Genomic DNA, 20,253 nt, shown 5'->3' with positions numbered 1-20,253 from the left:
GTGTGTGTGGGGGGGGGGGGGGGGGTTTCTTTTCTGGGCTCCAGGCACACCCAGAATGTCTTTCACCCTCACTTAGTCTTTCAGCAGCATTCAGCAAATTTCAGGTCTGCAAAGCTGACCTTGCAAACTTAAGTGTACTTATGTGTCACTGAAATACCTCTCTCAAGTGAGATGGAAGACTTCTCTTCCAAGGTAGCAGTCTGATGCCAGTGCGCTGGTGTTCTCTCCTCAGGGTGTCCTTAATATGTTAACAAGAAAATATTTTGGGCATCTCAGCATTGTCTCATTTGACAAGTGATAAATGCCTCTCTGAGCATTTCCTTATGCTCCCTAACAGTCTGCCAAGATGTTTCCAACCTTGGTGCGAAGGGGTCATCAGGCTTTTATCTGTATTTGGTAGTGTTATATGCCTCAAAAATTACAGTAATGCAAGATACACTGAAAAGAATCATCTAAGTACTGAACAAATATGGCATTTTTTCAGATTTCATTAGGAGTGAAGGAATAGTTTTTTGTAGCTCTAAAGGCATGTTAGCACATGACTCCGCATGAAGAGAGCATCACCTTTTAAAAGATGAAAGCTTTTGTTTCTTGCTAAAAAGATTTCAGGAACAGTCGTCAGGAGTGAGCACAGTTCAGTTAACTAAGGAACAGTGTTTTGTGAACTTCTGACTGGGCTTATCTTCTGTTTGGCAGGCATTTGCCTGAGACGGGACTGTGGCAGCCAAGGAGACCCTCTCCAGCCCTGTGCTTTGAGGAAAGCTGACATTGGAATGGGCTGATGATGAGCCTGGGGCTCCAAGCAGCTCTGTTACAGTAGTCAACCCATACCTCTCATCCAACAGTGGTCTTCACTGCTGAAGCAGGAGCTTCATACTGCATGTCATACCACGCAGGTGTGTGATGTACCTGATGGGCTGAGCCTCCAGGCAGCCCGCAGTGTGGGCTGCCCAGATGCTTGCCCAGGTTTCTGCTCTGTGGAGCAGGGGATGCGACACAGGTTTCCATGCTGCTGATGTTCAGCCGGAGGACAACCCCCACAGCATCAGCTTTAAGGTGCTTCACTGGCACTGCTTTAGCCAATTACCTCCAGGTAAATTTTTAATCTCACTAGGGGTTTAAAACTTTCCTGGTTGTTTCAAGAATTTTTTTCAGGATGAAGATACTCCAGTCAGGCTGAATGTTTGAGCTGTGCCTTATTTATTATGCAGAAAAACTCCAGTGTTTCAGCATGCAAGATGGAGCAGGAACTTCTTCCAAGTTTAGCTATGCAAGATCAAGCCTTTCTTGACAAGGGCTTACTTTATTCTGGTTAGTCTCAGAATCACAACTTGTGATCAGTTACCTACAGTTCCTGTTTGTACTTGTGCACAACTTTAATTAAACTTTCAGAATTAATGAAGTGATTGAAGTTGTTGTCACCAAATTCATAAGACCATCAGGGACTTGAAATGAATTTTATTAAGAAATTCAGTTTTATACCCTATTGTAGAAGGGACACTGCTTTGGAAATGGAGCTGATACTGGCATTTGCCTTTAGATAGGTCACTTCATATCCAGTTGAATTCATCTGAAAAACCATGAAATAATGGCATGTATTTTCTCCAGTGCTCCTTCTAAAGATGTCTTCAGCTGTTGATTTTTATGATTTTTCATTAACGAAATCGAAAAGAGTGTCTCGCTGCTGGATTTCTCTAAGCAATAATTTTCAAAGTTACTTGCTAGGTGACTTCGGCTGTATGCTGTGGAGCTGGAAGGTTCTGTCTTCATAGCTTTGCTGTCATTAAATCACCAAGCGAGGGGCTGGCCTGCAGTTGGAGGTGTTTCCTGCCACTGACTTTGCGTCCTGATGTACCACCTTGTCACTGAACGTGAGAATCTCCCTCCTCCCGTTGTCCTAGAAGTTTCCAGAGCATCTTTGGTTGAGTTTCTGGTAAGGGGCATTGTGGCCAAGCCTGAAACAGGGCAACTCCTTCACTGCAACTGCAGACCAGCACCGCCCAGCCTGTTGGAAGCTACTGTGACAGAATCCATGGGGAGCAGAAAAAGCAACTTTTTCCTTGATGTGTCTGTGGATTGTGCCTCCTCTGAGCTTTGCTCTCTGAAGAGCTGACAGTGGGGTATGGTGGGTATTGGTTTGGGAGCCATGTTCTTGAATGGAAGGAGGGAATTTCACAGGTATAAGATTGCAAGTAGAAAAGGCTTGTGATCTTTGAAAGCCACAATCAATCCCCTCCCCGCCCCCACTAAATGTAGTATTTCTTTCACTTGGATGCAAATTCCCATTTCTTTGAAACCTACTGTGTGAAACATCAGTCCTTCTTTTGCAATGGCTTATGGGCTGGGTCCTGGGCAGGAGCTGGGCTTGGCTGGAGAAGTCACCTGTGTTGGCTGGTGCGGGGAGCAAGTGAAAGGCTGAGATGAGAGAGGAGGGGATGGGTTGGCAGAAAAAAGCAAGTAGGTTGGAAGAGAAGCAGATGAAAAATGGATTTTGACTGAGAAAGAGACTAGGGAGGATGAAGGAAGTGGAGGTATGTTTGGGGTTTATTTTTTTAACTGAAAGGAGGGTTGTAAAGGATCTTGAGAAGACCAGGGATGGTGGGAAGGTGGTTTTAATTGCAGATGTGCTGCTTTGCGATATGCAAATGTGGTTTTGTTCTGTTCTGCAGTATTTGTAGGCTACATCCAGAGAGTGGTGCTGATAAATAATTGGTCTACCTAGTATGCTTGTGTTTATGGATGTCTGTTGCTCAATATATATCCTGCTTCAGTGTTTCTATGTGGGGAAATTTCTAAGAGACAAGGATGTCAGAGATATGAGTAGAGAGCGGGAATTGTTATTCTATTTTAGGGTAATAAAATGGCACTAGGAACTGCTATGGTACCTTCCTGGGTAGGTTTGTGCATAGTTTTTGAGACTTAAAACTAGAGCTGACTCTGAAAGTCAGCCAGTGATCACTGGAGTCGGATTTCTGCCTTTGGATGGACAATGCAGCACAGCTAAACTATAAACAGCTACATGTGCAGGGATGCTGCTGTGCATACAGGCTTGGTTGACAACTGATACTGAGCAATGTCAAGTGAAGATAAAACTGCAGCGGCTTGAAGATTTGTGGTGGAACTGTTGTCACATGCAAAGCTGACATGAAGCCTTTCTTCTTAACGTCGCCAAAAGCTCTGGGATAGGTTTCTGCTGTGCCAGTGGGTTCACATACAGAGATCCTACTGCATCCTTTTGCTTCTAGATCTGTATAGCACAGCTGTGCAAGCAACGATGCTCACAAGTAACTGTAAAATGCCAACTAGTTGAACGTTTCTGTTCTAAGTTTTCAGCTGCCATACATTATGTGCTGCTACATTTGATTTAGTTATTTCCCATTGCAAGCACTCAATGTTTGAGCAGCGAGGGGTAAAGATCAAGTGAGCTAATATGATACAATTAAAGGTTTTTATTATTTCGTGATATAATTGATGTTAATAAAAATGGGGAACAGCAGTAGAATGTTTCCTAGATGAAAGCATGTTTTTATCTCCCTTGCGCTATGTACACTGATTTTTTAAATTAACTTTTTTAATTGTCATCTGCACATGAAGAATCCTATGAACTTTGTAGCAAGTCACCTAAAATAAAGCAGGTGACGTTTTGTCCTCACCAACATGGATACTTTCTTTTCAGAACACAACACGGACTCCTTTATGAGCATCTGATAAGGGTTGCTCTTGGGCCAGGTTTTTTTCACCTTGAATCTCTCTGGGAAGGATCTTGTATTCCCAAACTAAAATCCCCAAGTGGATATCCTTTCTAACAAAATTCCTGTCTGGCTGCTTTGGAGTAGGGCTGCAGTTATTGGGCTCTGTCCTTGCTGGGCTCTGCTTTCCTCCCTAGCTGTAATAGCCAGCAGCCAGCCCAGGTGAGAGCATTGCTCTTGCACCAGGATTTGTTCTGGACAGCAGACCTCAGGCCTTTCACAGGCAACCCTGCTCCAGACCTGTGGCTTTTTGGATAAGCAGTTTGACTTTATCATCCAATCCATTTTCCTTGCTGGCTTTGCTTTTGGGAAAGAGAGCCTTCCTGCCTAGGAAAGGTTTACTGGATCTAGGACTCTGCTGCTGTTGCCACCTTCAGAGGATGGTTTTAGCCCCTTTTCTCTCTTGGCTTTTGTGCTCTTGGCTTCTCCCAAAGGGACAGTGGGTGGCGTGGAGCCAGTGCTCTCAGCTGCCCTGTCCTGGTCCAGACCAGCGGTTGCAATGGGGGGAACTTGGAGGTGCAGAAGCAATGGTGGTCTGCCTGCTACCTTTAAGCCTCACTGCTGCAGGGCTGTGGGTGGTAAAAATGGGCTAGTTTGGCAGTTTCTTCCCAGCATCTGCAAGGCAGGAGCATCCAGCAGCCGTATTCTGCTGTTTTTCACCTTTCCTCTGGGAATCTCCCATCCCAAGGCTGATTGCAGCCTCTGGAGTCTCCCAGTGGCTGATGCCAGCATCAGTTGGTCTCATTGCCTTCCGAGTTTCCTCTGCAATTTCCGCCCCCCCCCCACAAGTGAGAGTGAAGCCCTGTAGGACTGAAACCCATACAGAGTAGGTAGCTCTGCTGTGCTACACATCGCTTATCCTGCCCTTGGTACAGGTGATGGCTGGGGAGGGGGAACATGCTCTGCTGGATACATGCCATCAGTCTTGCTTGAGCCTCTTCTGGCCACCAAAGTTTCAGTGTAAATCAGTTGTAGAAAACTGCCTGGTCGATAGAAAGGGGCTTCCCTGTCTGCTTTCTCCAGGGCTCCAGGTCACTGCGTCTCTTCTGTAACAGTGTCTCTCCCCCAGTGGCAGCAAGCTGAGCTGCTTCTTCCTTCCCCAGGACAGGTCTTTCACCCCTCCTCTTGGTTGCATTTTGAACTGCCACCAGGTGTCCTGAGGTGCTGCGTGGCTCTTTCCTTGTTCCTCTCCTTCCTCATAGCAGTCATCCTCCTTTGGCTACCAGTGCTTGCGGCTGGTGCATTTAGGTTACGGCAGGTGAAACCTTTTCAAAGCAGTCAGCCTTGAAACCCTGAACTGAAAGTGTTTTGCTTGGGGCAGGTCCTCTGTCAATCTACCTGGTAGGTGGGAGTCTCATCCTTTCTGTCAGAGCTCTGGTCTGAACCACGCACGGAGAAGCCTGGCCATGGCTGAGAGGGTAAATGAGCTGTGGTGGCAACTGATGTGTTTGGAAAGACATGAGGCACTTCCCTAGGAAAAGCTCTGCAGCTTTTTGTTGCTAGACATAAGCGTTTTTCTAACCTTTGTGCAAGCATAGTTGGAGGCAGCTGTGTTATTGAAAGGAGATGAGGCATTGGGTTTTCAGTAGTCAGAATCCATTAAAAAACCCACCTCTGGATAATTTCTTTCACCATAAAGTGTCCAAAGTCACTGCTGTAAGAGGGGCTTCCTTGTGCCAAGCTTTGGACGAGTACCTGTGAACAAGCAGCCCCAAGGACTTGCTTTAAAGAGCCTAAATCTGCAAATAATTTGAAAATGGCGGGAATCCCACTGAAGCTTGTTGGATGAATTATCTGCACCATTCTGCAAGTAAAATATTTGTACTTCAGTGGGGAACTGGCAGTTGGTTCTCCTAAAAAGAGTAGATCTTTGCAGCACAGTCTGTTTGATTCATCAGCCCTGGAGGCAAGCTGTGCCAAAAAAAAACCCAAAATCCTTTTGTGCTTCTCTATCTCCTTGTCTGGAAAGGCAGGTAGTGCCCATGGGTTCTTGCTGTGCCAGCCGCTTGGTGTAGGGACTGCTGTGGGGTCGCTCCCCTTCCAGGGCAATGGGGGAGAAATAACTGTTTTGTTATTGTTGAACAATGTTTTGGGTTTGTTTTTTTTTTGTCAGGAAACTAAAGAAATGACGTGTCAAAGCAGACAAAAAGCTGAGAAATTAAAAGCTATTCATCAAGCTGTCCATCGGTCCAGAATACAGTTGTGCTTTCCCAATTTTCCATGTTACTGTTCTTCAGTTGCCCTGTTACAGCAAGGTTGATAGCAGCCACTACAAACGTTAAGGAAATTAAAATGGAATAGCAGCCATTAGTAAATTCCTTTCCTGTTTCTGCACTTCTGATTTTAATAATCTGCTGGTGACTATCCAAATACGACAGGTCTCTGTTAGAGCTGAACAGTGTCCTCCTCAGCCTTTTGGGAGGACACCCTTTGGCATGGGAGTTGCAGCCATTGGTACTGCAACCTGTGCTCTCCTTGCAGAAGCCAAGCAGAAATGGTAGAGCTGATGAAGAAAATCTCTTTGTGAGAACTGCTGCTGCTTCTGGAGTAAAGCTGATGTTTGTGCTCATCCTTGAAGCTGAGGACACCCTGCTGTCCTGCTCTTGAGGTTGCAGAAATCAATTTTGCTTAAATAATGTGAGTCTTCCCTTCCTCCCTCACTCTGCTCTTAGGGTTCAGAGCAAGGAGAATTGCAAACACAGAATAGCAGAATTTTATTTTCCTCAGTGAAGCCGCAAGGCTAGTTGGCAGCTGCAAGCCTCAGCCTTTGATTTGTGAGCTGGAAACAGTTGCAAAATCAGAATTTCAGAAATAAAAGGCTTGACCATTTTTAGCCCCAGAGTTTGTTCCTCAGGGCTTGCATGTGTTTCCCTCCCCATCCGCCCACGGTGGAGTGGAAGGGAACAGGGCTTCCCCATCCCACCTGTAAAGAATCCCCAGGCAGCATCCTCCTCGGGCTCTGGACTGTGGATGGGGCTGGGGGGGAGAGGGGGATTCCTAGATTGATGGCTTCCCTCAGAAAAACTGCCACAGCTGAGATCTTGTGCTTTAGCTGCCTGTACAGTTGCCAGATCCATTTAGTGCATAATTCATTTTGCTCTCAGGGATATGCAAAGTATTTCTATGAATGCCAGATTATGTAAACAGGGGTTTGATTCTTTCTGTCTGTTCCAGGATGGAAACGTTAATAGAAGAGCCGGGGGACTTTGAAGTCAAATACAAATGCTGTCATCTCACAAATCTTCAGGATGAAGAGCAGCTCTACTTTAGTCAGCCTAACTGCATTATCTCATTGGACAACCTGGACTAGGTTTGGCCTGTGAAACCCTCTTTAATCCTTGCCATCAGCAGCAATACAGAAATGAATGTGTCTTCCAAACCAGCAATGTATGGACCAGCTCAGAGAAAGCATTAATGCTTTTGTGGGGAAAAGGAAAATGAACAGTTTATTTCTTAATGTAAAGCAGAGCCCTCTGTGGTTGTATGTTAACAAGTATTTGGCAGGAATAAAACTGTAAAGCAGATGCCTAAAAGAAAAGAATTAAATGTAGGGTTGTTCCTTCCCTGGGCTGTTTCTGCAGAAAGAGCTGCACAGTCAAGCTAAACCCAGCCCTTGGCTGTATCTGAGAGGGTCTGTACACATACACATGCTGGTTTGCTGTCACCACCGTTTCTGTTGTCCAGTTCAGTTCATTGAATTTTCCGGAGCAGAGGTATCTACTGTAAAAACCGTTAAAGTAAAATAATTGCAGGGGACGAAAGGAAAAGGATGGGGTGCTGCTATTGAGAGCACTTCGGAGAGCAGCAAGACAAATCATTTGCTGCTGGGGAGCAGGGCCTGTGACTTGAGACCCTTTCCCTGGAAAAGCTCACTCCAGGCAGCACGTGGAGCATGGCAGTGCTGCTCTACCAGCTTTGCCCTCCTTTTGCACCTGCAGCAGATGTTCAAACACCTTGGGCCTTGTCCATTGCATGTCTTGCCCAGCACAGGCACCTTGGAGCAACAGTACCTCCCCATGGCCACCCGCTTTGGCATGGGTTGGCTCCTGTACCTGTGTGAAGTGAGCGCTGTGGCCATTACAGCTCTGTTTGCAGCTTCAGGGTATATGTTCAAATGCTCTGTAAAAGCTGTCCTGTTCCTTGCTTTCTTTTGTGGAGGGTTGAAGGACCAGGCCAGCCCATGCCAGGTACTGCCCAGTGCTTTGTGGGGGGATTTTTGGTAAGTGACATGTGTCTACAAGTAGCAAAAAGCTGCAAATGCTTTTATTTCTGCTGGACAAGGCACCAGCCCTGCTGTGCTGCCCTGCATGGAGCTGGAGAAGGAAAGGACGGGAGATCGGTAGCAGCGGCACGAGGAGCCTGGCAAGCTCTGTACCCCCAAGGCCCAGCACCGCTGGGGAAGCGGCATGGTGGTCGGGCTCGCATGCCTGCGTGGTATCTGCAAACAGCGACAGTGTCAAAACCAGGCATGGGACAAAAGCTGTGTGCCAGCCGCCCCACCATGAGGGGAGAACTCTGCCATTCCCACTTGGTCTTCTGTCAATTCAGATCTCTTTTCTAGCTAATGATTTTCTGGGCCATGTAATATTGGCATGATCAAAGTCTGTCATGAAACATTAAAATCCAGAGGGATATGGATAAGAGAAAACACTGAGTTGCTTGAACATTATTCAAAATATTTTAATGTACATGCTGTTGCCACATTAAAGAAGGGGAAAAAACATCTTAGAGATGAAAGACATCAAAGGATGTGATTTCATCATGCCAAAAGCTGTATATTTCAAAATGACTAAAGCCAATAGCATCAAAATAGCTCTTTTTCTGGCATGTGAAAACCAGACCAAAAGGCATGGAAAAGGGAAGAGTGAACATGTATTTAACTGATAGATTAAGCTGTTCTGATCCATCAGGTAAAGAAGTATTCTTGCATTTGTGGGTTTTTTTGAACAGGTATAAATAATACTTTAAACACTTCTACTTGTATACACCTAGTAGGCTGGAACAGCTGTAGTATGTTGGGTAGATAGATAGTTACAGAGAATGACGACTGATATAGAATATGACAATAAGTTATGAAACCCCTACCACATACGGCGTTTGAGTAACGCAACAGTGAATGTCAGCCACAGGCGAGTGCGGTACCTGCCTCTGTTACAAGGTGAGAGTTGCAGGTTCGGCAGCCTGTGACTGCACCGTTGGTGCTTACAGTGGTACGCGGCAACCAGCCAACACCTGGCTCCACCACAACCCTGCCTTCCTCAGGGTGGGAGCGAGGGCATAAGGCCCCTGCCAAAAGCAGCCTCTCTTACCTCCCCCATTTGTCTCAAGCCCTTGGAGAAAATAAGGACAAGATTCAGCTGAAGGACCAAAACTCCCAAACTCCACCGGCTGCATATAGGTCTCAGCTACTTTCCAAAGCCCTTATCATAGTCAGTGGAAATCTTCATAATAGGGCTTAAGTCCAGCCTACAGTAGACATCCAAGTCTAGTTGGCTTCTAGGCTGATAACAGGAGTTTAGACATGAGCCATGTGTGGAATTCTACTAACTGGTAGTCTCTTTTCCAGTGTTGCTGGTAAAGCCCCATTCCTTAGTCACTGTCAGATTTGTCTCTCTCACTAGGCTCAAATGTGTCAAGAGGAGTGGGACAGCTGCTTGCCCAGAGATGAGCAGTTGTACTCAGTTTAGCAAAGCAACTGCCTCTCTTCGTTTCACTACTATCTAGTTAACCACCCTCTTCTCAGTGGGTTTCTCACCAATTTTCCAGCAGGACATCTATTCCCACATGCTGTTAAGGTTCCTAAGTAAGGGCTGAGGACAACTAAATGGCAGAGCGCTGCCCACAGCAATACCAAATGGTGCTGGAGGATCCAGTCCCCATGCCACAGACGCTGAACAGCCCCTGCTACTCCATGCTCTTCTGAAGTCAGTGAGGTGCCAGAGAATACAAGTAACACAGGGAAAGCTACATGACAGAAAAATACTGCAGAGCAGAAAAGGAAAGCGAGTATCTTCCCAGAGGGAGACTATTAGAGAAATCCCCTCAGTAGGACAGAGAGAAGTCTGGAAAGAAACTGGAAGCAGCAGGGTGGAAGAGGCTAAGAGGGGTGTGTAAGAGGCAAATCCTGAGGTTGCAACGTGACAGAGCAAGAAACCTTCACAGTACCATTCTGCCCTGAGTGTCATGGCAGGCTGAGTGGACCTGACCTGTGTATTCACCTCAGAGCCCAACCGTTGGCAGAGACAACTACTCTGCAGCAAGTAGAAAAGCGACCAGCACAACTAGGCTCCTATCAGTAGGACCTGAGCAAACGTGGCCTTACTTCTCCCTGACTAATGGAAACACGGTAGTGCGACAACTACTTCAGAGAAAAGCTGACAGTAAATAGCACAGGGAGGAGGAGTAGGCATCCTGAAATGAAATAAAGAGGAAGAAAACATAGGCCTAGTGGCAGGAACGACTTGGCAACACAGGGCTTGTTCTCCCTGCCTCGCAGAAACCCTGCTGCAGGAGAAAGCTAGCTGGCTGGCAGGCAAGGACAGCCTGTCCTGCCAGCCTGTGCAGTTTCTCTGTAGCCTCCCTCCGGGACTACCACTTGCTGAAAGGGAATTCACTCAAAACCCTATGTATGGGAGCTGCACGCACCAGGGCCCTCTTTTCTCATCCCAGGTTTAGCGAAGCCATATTGCTACAGATAACCTTCCATCAGTGAGCTTTTGGGGACTCCCTTCCAAGTGAGGGTTTTACCAGTGGGGATCAGGCTGAGCTAAAAAAAAAAGGGGGGGGGAGGATCTCCCACTCTCTCCCCAAGCAAAGCAGTTGCAGATCAGCAAAGGCTGTCGCAGACCATGCCAGAAAGGATGTGAATGAGCACTGCTACTCTGTCAGCATGGACTTTTGTGCAGAGCCCAACTCATTAGAAAGAATCAGATGCACAGCTATTTCATACACGTGCAGGGCTACACCGCACAGGCCAGGTCCGTGCTGCTGCGTAGCTGTAGTCCAGCTGTTTGTGCAGATGCTTCACTGTGAAAGAACAAAGATTTCTGAGAAGCCCAGATGTGCGTCCACGCATTTAATCAGCTACTAAGGTAGCAAGTTCGAGCATGTACCCTATAAATATTTTTTAAGCCCTTTAAAAAAAAAAAAACCAACAATCCCTTCTACTTCAAGTACAATGCCTTCTTAATGCAACATGCATGGGAAGAGACACTGTATGTCAAGACCTACATGTATCATACACAATAGACATTCTGAGCATGACCTGTAGGAAACCCACTCCCAGTACAAAAAAGTACCCAAATGCCAGACCAAATCTCCCCCTAAGAAGAAGGTGACAATGTTCTATTTACAAGAAAATACTGCTTCAGTTAAAAATACTAAAAACCATTCTCTTGAGTTCATATAAAAATAATCATGTCTATGTATGCACACACGTATTTACATACATTTATGGCTTTCACATGCTTCAACCTTCTCCAACAAATGAGGAAATATAAATACTCCATTACTGCTTTTTCTCCTCCTCAGGTTTTTCAGCCTCTGTTTCTCCAACTGATAAGGTGCCACTACCATATTTTTTCACTCGGGTTTCTACACTGGCAAGTCTCTGCTTCACCTTTTGTTGAGATGAGGTGTATTCTGCCAAAAGCCTCGCAAACCTAGTCTGCAGTGTATCCAGAGCTGTTTCAAGTCTTTCTATTTTTTCTTCCAAGTCTTTTGGGTCAGCTCCTGCTTTTGCTGCTTCCTCATCTATTAGATTGTCTTTCATCAGAATTTGTCGCCCTTTCTCTTCCAGAGCCTTTTTGGCTTCTGGATATTCTGTGAGGGCTTCCATTAAATCATCTTTAGACAAGCAGAACAAATCAGAATAACCAATACTCCTTATGTTGGCTGTCCTCCTGTTGCCAGATTTGCTACCTTTGATGTTGAGGATGCTGATTTCACCAAAGTAGCTGCCATCGCTTAGGACTACAAATTGAGTTACGCCATCATCCGCCACCACAGCCAGTTTTCCCTCTTTAATAATGTACATTTCTCTCCCAATATCTCCCTTTTTGCAAATGTAGTCCCCAGGACTGAAGACTGTAGGTTTCAGTTTCAGCACCAGCTCAATGAGAAGTCCAGCTTCACAATCCTGGAATATACGCACTTTCTTCAGTGTGTCCAAATGGACATTGATGGCAATTTCAGCCTTCAACTTGTCAGGCAGATTTTTGAGAACTTCCTTCTCATCCACTGTTTTCTTGTTGGTCCAGAGGTAATCAAACCACTTAATAACCCTGGCTTCCAGATCCTTAGTCACTTTTCGGAAATGCATGTATTGTTTAATGGAATCCACTTTGGCCTGGAACTCTGCCCTGGAGGCATTCATGTTGGAAATCATGGAGCCCACATTACCGACAATGGTAGCAAAGATCAGCACACCCACCAGGAAGTCAATGACTACAAAGAGATACTCTTCATCTTTCACTGGGGGAGGTGTTTCTCCAATGGTTGTCAGCGTGAGCGTTGACCAGTACAGACTGTAAATGTACTTTCTAGACAGGCGCCCATACTCTGGAATGGACACATTGGGGTAGACCCAAGAGTCAGTTCCAAATCCGATGAGCTTTGAAATTGCAAAGTATATACATGCGTTCCAGTGGATGATGATAAGAATGTATAAGACAAGATTTCCAATACGAAACATGTTTGGATAATTTGTCCTGGTTTCAGTACGGTCAAAAAACTCAAACAGACGAGAAATCCTCAGCAAGCGGTTAAATCGCAGTTCAGGGTAGTTCAAACCAAGCTTCAAATATGCCAGGTCTGTTGGCAGAAGAGACAGCACATCCAGTTTGAACTGCAGAGTTTTGGTATAATGATCTCGTAATTTCTTTTCATCCTGAACTAGCAAGCCTTGTTCAAGGAAGCCTTCAAAGAATAAAAATACGTATTTTACTTGTTAGAATAAAAATACCATCAACAGTACTGAGTGACTTATATTTCAGATACCTGAGAACATTAAATTTGTACTGTTATGCATACAGACATTGATACACTATGAGTTCATTTAATGACAAATATTTAATTGCAAATTTAAGTATTTCAATTAAGTTTCAAAGCTGATATATAATGATAAAAAGCAATGACTCTATTATTAGCACAGTGCTCCCTGCAGTTTTCCACTCTATTCTGGGACAGCTGTATCATCTTCTTTTAGGTATCTTTGCAAAAAGAAAGGGGAGGTTCAAATGTCTCATTTTTCATGAATCATTGCCATGAGTCATAACTAAAGTTAAGCAAGTGGTAAGCAATTGTGTATAAAATCAGAGTGGAATATTTTTAAATAAATACCAAGAATAAGTAGGTATAATGGATTGTTGGAAACTTTTTCTGAACAATATAGATATCCTTGAGATAAAAGAAATCCAGTTCCCCCCCCCCCCCCCACACATGTTTTTCCTGTGTGTTTATAGTGAGAGACCTACTAAGCAGAATCAAAAGACTTTGGAAAGTATTAGCTTTTAAAAAAATTATAAGACATAAACTGCTGTAAGAGACCTTAAAGCAAACTGCATCTGTGTAAGAGTTCTCGTAGAAAGGCTGCCTGAGCAGCACAGCTGCAGTGCTGTTTTGTACCTCTGAAAGCTCAAAGCGTTGAAAATGTTCCACAGGGAACAGCCTATGCACTGCAAAATACTTGCTGCAATTGCAAGTGGAGATGTCCAATTGTCTGCCCACTAGGCCAGTCAGGAGGAAAAGTCCACTGAGAGAAAAGCAAAACATTCCCTGTGTATCAGCAATTATCACATTTTGCTAATCACTTAGCAATCTACAAGCAGCAGCTTTCTCAGGGAGGCATCAGTTGAGGAAGACCAAGCTGCATTTCTTTGTGCCCTACACAGCATGGCTGTATTTCTGTAATGTGTGTTTATCTGTACAGCTGCCTCATGTATATGTGTGTATCTGTCTTTGGCTATCTGCAAGCTGATGGTGACTACAAATAGAAGTAGTTCCTGTGCCATGAATGTGTTACTTCCCAGAAAACTGCTGAAAAAGCTGGTCAAATATGCCCTTATTAACAGAGTTATGCAACAAAACAGAAAAGTTGGCCAGGCAGATGAATCTGACTCACAATTATTAAAAATAACTTTGGAAACACCTTCCTTCTGAAGGGAGATAAAAGCCCCTCGGCTCTTTGTCTCCTCGCAGAACTGAAGTCCTACAGTAAAACCTTCTGAAAGCATCAAAATGCAGGGTATGCTAAACACGACCAGCTGCTGAGAGACATGAATCTTTTCTGTTTCACAGTGCACAGTCACCAAATAGGTGAAATACAGTGAAACTGGCCCGGCAGCTAGAAAGGAATGCACTGCAGAGAAGCTGATGTGGGTCACGGTAGATGTGGGGCTACCTAGATCCCAGTTCAAAGCCAGTCACTGCCCTTAGACAGCAGGGAGTCACACTCTTCCCCAAAGGATTCCAGAACCTCTGTCCTCAGGGCAGATGGACTTTGCAGACTTACAGGAAAAAGCAGCAGGCACAGGCAGAGGCAGGAGGGGTTGTTAAGAGAGTTGACAAAGACTACAGCACCTAAAAGAAGCGACTTCTTCCTTACTTGTGTGCCTGAAACTGCAGCAGACACCTGCACTGAAGCATTCAGGAGATCTCTGCAGCAGTTCTGCAGTTCCAATCCAGGTCTGCAAAGCTGACCTTCTAACCATGCTTTAACAGCTGTACAATCATTATCAGGACAGCCCATGGAAATTTTGTAACTTGCATTGCCTGGCCATGCCCAATTTCTGCTCAGTTCTTTCCGATTACAATAACAGATATAACTGCAGAAGAGAAATTTAGTTGGCATAGTTGACATTTTAACTACACAAAGATGATGAAGCCCCCTCCACCCCAAATACAGCAGTCTTGTGATTTAGGCTGCTGTCTGAAACACACTTTCCTGTTGAACAAGGTACTTGCTAAGTTTAAGAATTTGGCTTGCCATGAGTTGTGTGCTTCCCAACATGACAGCATTTTTAGCCTCTGTCTTGTAATTATGTTTACAAATTGTCACAAGCCTTAATTAATGTCAAGCTGTCAGCATGATTTAAAAAAAAAAAGAAAAAAATGTAAAAATCAAAGATTTAGAAGATCATTTTTATAACTATCAGCGTGGTTTTGGACCCTTTCAAGGGACATTTGGGGGCTGCATCAATACCAGTAAATAGAACAAGCCAGGAAATGTTTTCTGGCCCCGAGACCATCTACCATGACAGCTTCTATTCACAGGGAAGTTTTCCCAGCCCCCTCCAAAAATGACACCATGAACAACACCAAACCTCTACTGTCCTTCCAGCTGTGCCCAGACACTGCCTGAGGGACTGCTAGCTGGCATAGCCCAAAGTACATGCACCAAAGTACATCAAGGACTATCCTAGCAATTTAATGGTATGGATCACTGTATGTCATTGCTTAGGCCTATATTATGACCTTGTTTTGTTTAAAACAGGTATCCCTTTAAGCCTAGAACCTGTATCAGCTGGGCACACACAAATATGGAATCTTCTCAGCCTCTCTGGACTACAGAAACAGGGACAGGAAGCTGAAGAGAACCATTTCATGCATGACATGGCACAGTCCTCACAGGTCCTTTAGGTTCACATTTCCTTCAGGAAGGCAGGACCTAAGCAAAGGTGCCTGAGTTAATCCCATACGACCACCCTCCTGGGTTAACCCTATACCACCACCAGGCAGTGGGAGACCCAGACAGGACCTCGCAGAGGCTGCAGGAAATACAGCTGGTGGCAGGTTCCAGGCAGACGACGGAAGACTGGAGGCTGAGATGAGTGCCAGGTCTTGCACTTGACCAACTCAATAATCACTTCTGAGCAGGATGCTGCGCAACCTGGCTAAGAAAGCAGCACTTGTGGGGTGCAGTTCATTTCTTGCCCAATCTAATGAGCACAAGGAGTACAGCATGCACAGAGTGATCATGACATGCAAAGTGCCTTATTCTCCCTTCCCCACACGGCCTGTTACAGTGGCTATTTGGTCAGCATCTGGCATGCCTATTAAGCACTGATGGAACTGACTTTAGGGACAAATGAAGTGCAGGCATTGGGAAGTCCAGCCTTAAAACAATCCAAGCTGGTTAGACACTTCAACTTCCCAAAGCCTCCACTGTTGGATTCTGCTGGAGACAAGATACTACATGCATTAGTCCCCACCAGGGAATTTCTGTTTCCAGCCCTTATATCCATGCTGTATCTGAAAAAACTGTAAAACCCTGGAAAGACTCACCTGTTCTGAATCTGACAAACATGTCAAGAACATAGATGACATCAGAGATATAATCCAAGAACAGCCATAATTTAACATGGTCAACTTGGAGCTCATCAAAGCAGGCTCTAAAGAAACAAAGATAGAAAAAAAAAATATTTACAGCAACTGCATAAGCACATATGCACATTACATACTTGTAATGTGCAACCTAGCAGTATGTTAGTGCACATTACTGGCACTGCAAAATTACAGGTAGCATACCTCCATGCCTAGACATCTGCACACTAGAGCTATGTCTAAACAGACACTAGTATCTTTCAGAATTCAAAGGTGTTCAGACCAGGAACAAAACTCAAGCACAGTATATGCCACACCAAGTGCACCTGTGAAGGAATATGCATATCCCTACAATTAAATATACATCAGATTTCATGGGATACACATCTCCATTAAGATAATTCCCAGAGACAAGTTTTGTTTCTGAGTGGCAAGCCATCCTCATCCCTCCCTGCCACCTGACACAGCCAAAGTGAACCATTTCCACAGCACTCCATTACTTTCACTCAAACCGATTTCCACATTTTACAAGGGAAAATAAATACTCGAGTAAAATCCTTCTTGCCCTTCAAGCATCTATAGATGCATGATACTAATTTAAGATGATCCCACACTGCCCACACCCCTCCCGTCTGTTCTCTGCTGGGTGATATGAAGACCTATCTCCAGCAACGATTACTAGCCCGCAGTGGCCAAGGCACATCCCTACAGCTAGCCAGTAGGTGGCACACAAAGGCCACAGCCAGCGCTCGTGAGGACGCTCATTGCAGGTGACAACAAACTTGTTTTAGACAAAAAGACGAAATGTTGGCTTTCTGTTCCCAGTGGTATGTATATTGTACATCCCTAAGGGTATATGAACTGTAAATCTTCTAGGTAAGCCACCCAAAAAATACCACAGGGACATAAGGGGATGCTTTATGTAGGAAACATAATGAGACACTAAATTTGAAACCTAAAATTATTAACTTAAATCCATACCTGCACACTAGCATACACCAGTTATAGAACACGGGTGCTGCAATTATGGTCAGCCAGTTGTAGTAAATATTGCTTGAAGGATCTATCACAAAGATCTCTTTTTTCTTCCTGGAAAGTAAAACATGCAGATTTAAACTGGAAATGTAATGAAGGGACCTCCTGGATCCCCCTCTTCTGGAGGCTGCTCATCTCATGATGAACTCATAGCTGCCTGAGAAAGTTTCCATGCAGGCAGCTCCAGATGAGATACCAAATGTTAGCTTCATCTCATCTGACATGCTCTGTTTATTTGCTTGGGCCAACTTTGGAAAAAGCAAGAGTGGAAAGAAAAACAGAGACATTCACGTTGCCACGGCTGAAAAACCACACTCTTCTGCATATGACCCCCACTGAAAAAAAGTAAAACGCTAAATGTTTATTATCATTCCAGCTAGAAGGCTATCGTCCATTGCTAGAGAAAGAAAGAGCCTTCCTTTGCAGATTACTTCTGATGTTTTGGCAAATTATATTATGGAAATGACTGTACATGTACACATTTAAACAAGTAAAACACATGTTTACACAAGTAAGACTGTGTGTGCATACACACATACAGTGTGTGACTATAAATAAAAGATGTACTATTATGTAAAAGCAAATTTCACACTCATAGTCCTGGCTCCCTAGGCCTCACAACAATGAGAGATGCTAAATGAAGTGTACAAGCCTGGAATTCAGAGAAGATTTAAAGAACTGCATGGCTAATGGCACATGTAGAGTATGCTCAGAAGTGCCCTTCCCCAACATGAGAAAGGCTGAGATGGAATAGACAGCATTAGGCATGTTGTATGTAATCAGAGGAAGTATGTATTAGTGGATTGTGAGATCCACAGCTGCAGAAGTCATGCCAACAGTAATGTGATAGTCTAATCTGTGAACTGTGTAATAGTGTGGGGAATACGTGACCAGGCAATGTTTGGATATGTATTTGCATGACTTTTCCTAATCTTCAAGAATGTAAATATATTAAAATGTAATTATAATTTATTTCATATTTCTGGCATTATCCCTGCTGTCAGCTGAATGTCCAGATGATAACATTAGTAAAGAAAGTAGCTTTAATCTAAAAAGTATTTACTTTGCCATCTTCACAACAGGTTTCTAACCATTTCTTCTAAAAACAGGTCACCACCTCAAAACTAGTGACCATGAAATACAGTCTTTATATGACAGAGTACACTACCTTCTAGATATTAAAACATTTATTTTCTTTGCTGAAATGTTTTGAAACACTTTAGGCTACTGCAAAGCTCAGTCTCTCACTACATAGTAATTGAGACCAAAGGAGAATCCCTACAACAAAGGCTTTCTAATCAAACAAAGCTTTGATTAAGAAAGTCAAGATCTTGAGATCAAGCAGATTCCATTTGGAAGCGATTCTCCATGTTCCCCTGCCTACATAGCACATGCCACCGTATACATACATCTAAACTTGCAGTATATTACTCTAACATACTCCTTAACTGTGAAGTCCATCCAAATGCATTCTCTTTTTATCTGCTACCATTGTTATTTTTAATGACTGGTAACACTAAATTGTACTATGTTTAGGTCAGCTTTGGGAGAACAAAACAAGAGCAGGATCCATTTCTGTCAAAAGCATTCAAATGATCTCATTTTGTTGCAGAAATACAGCATCTCCTAATCAGCAGAAGCAAACTTTAGTAATCACTAGTAATAAACTGCACCACATTAAGTAATTAAATATGCTAGTCAGTGTAATAACTAAACTTATTAGTAAATCTGTAATTTTCTACATGTTTTGCTCTTTGTCCAAACCAGACTTTTGGTTCATCTGCTCTGAATCATTATGGACATTCTGGAACAATTAAAAGCCAGTGCAGATCTGCAAAGCAGGCTGCCATCCCAAAATGCCCTCATAGTAAAAAAGTGATCTTCAACAGCAAATGAAAATGATCACAGGTAGCTGAATTCCCTTTCCTTCATGAACCTAGGAAGCTGTTTGTGGCAGGTCTAAACACAGGTCTCAAAGATGCAACAAGTTTGTTGAGCAGTGGCACCTTTCCAAAGGGTAAGATGTATTAAAGTTTTGACAGGCTAACATTCTGCAGCCTACAGAACAATAATTGTCATGGAATTGTTACAATGAAATGCCATACCATGGTTTGTAGTGTAGGAGTTGTGTTAGAAGCACACATTCATTATTTATACTTACTCTTCTTTTTTTTTATCATCTTTTTTGTCATCTTTCTTTTCCTCTTTCTTTTCCTCCTTCTTTTCCTCTTTTTTCTCCTCTTTTTTCTCCTCTTTAACCTCTTTCTTTTCTTCCTTTTTGCTGTACAACATAATGTAAGGCTTAGCAATATTACCAGTATTCTAGCAGTTACGGGAGAGGGTGGGTGTTGAGGTACGGGAAGCTAGACTAGACTCCAGGTAGAGTAGGACAAGGTTTCTCAGTGGAACCATTCATCTAACTGGTAAAAAAGGTTTACAGGCTGAGGCCTCTCGAACTGACACCACCACACCATTACATCACGTAACCAGCTGGCTGATTCTGTGCATTAGTCACCCATGCTTTTTTTACCTTTTCAGACATCAGTGTACCAGGCTGATTTTAATTAAATGCTTCCAGTTTGTTTCATTCTTTAGAACTCAGGCATTTAAAAAGAAATCTATCAAATGATAACAGAACTTGAAATGGCTTAATAAACTGTCAACATTCTTTGCATATCCAAGACCTCACAGTGACTGCCTGAAGCTTTAATGGTAATTAAATGAAATGAGGCTGAATTTCCTCTCACAGTTCTTTAAAACCAACATAGCTATAATTAATTAACTACCTCTGACTTCAAAAATTGCCTTGGAAAAGAATCCCAGCCAATGTCTGAACAAAAGCAGCAAATGTAGAGAAAAGAGATGTGTCTCATTTAACAACATAGTAGTCATTTTATAAATGCTTTACAGTCAGTCAACATGATTAAGGCAACCTATTTGAGATCTCTACAGTAGAGATCTACTGTATCTCCAAGATAGTCCATACCTCATAGTCCATATCCACAAGATGACTTGTGCCCTAAAAGCATTTTTTTCTTTCCAGCAACTGTAAAGGAAGAATGGGTTACCTAGTTCAGATGCAGGTGTCTATGTTTGGTCAGAGGAGCCATGCCCAAGTTGCTCTGCCTGTATTCGATTGCCACTGTAT

General features: G+C 43.7%; 1 protein-coding gene across 3 annotated transcripts in view; it reads right to left on the bottom strand.

Moving 5' to 3' along the window:
- Positions 1-10,675: 10,675 nt before the first annotated feature.
- Positions 10,676-20,253, bottom strand: part of CNGA3 (cyclic nucleotide gated channel alpha 3) — a 30,969-nt gene continuing 21,391 nt past the window's right edge. The window contains exons 5-8 of one of the 3 annotated variants that reach the window (XR_774889.1): positions 17,052-17,159; positions 16,032-16,138; positions 11,198-12,665; positions 10,676-10,775 (exon numbers count right to left, since the gene is read on the bottom strand). Coding sequence is in view for 2 of the 3 variants with exons in the window: in XM_010575776.1 (XP_010574078.1) it covers positions 11,257-12,665; positions 16,032-16,138; positions 17,052-17,159; positions 19,267-19,386 (1,744 nt within the window). In the remaining variant the exon portion in view is untranslated. Of the gene's footprint in view, positions 12,666-16,031; positions 16,139-17,051; positions 17,160-19,266; positions 19,387-20,253 lie in introns of all 3 variants that reach the window. The other 2 variants (XM_010575776.1, XM_010575775.1) reach the window with 2 other exon arrangements.

This window comes from Haliaeetus leucocephalus, unplaced genomic scaffold (genome assembly GCF_000737465.1).
Source record: "Haliaeetus leucocephalus isolate CR32 unplaced genomic scaffold, Haliaeetus_leucocephalus-4.0 Scaffold495, whole genome shotgun sequence".
Lineage (NCBI taxonomy): Eukaryota > Metazoa > Chordata > Aves > Accipitriformes > Accipitridae > Haliaeetus > Haliaeetus leucocephalus.
This window is presented reverse-complemented; position numbering and strand designations above follow the sequence as displayed.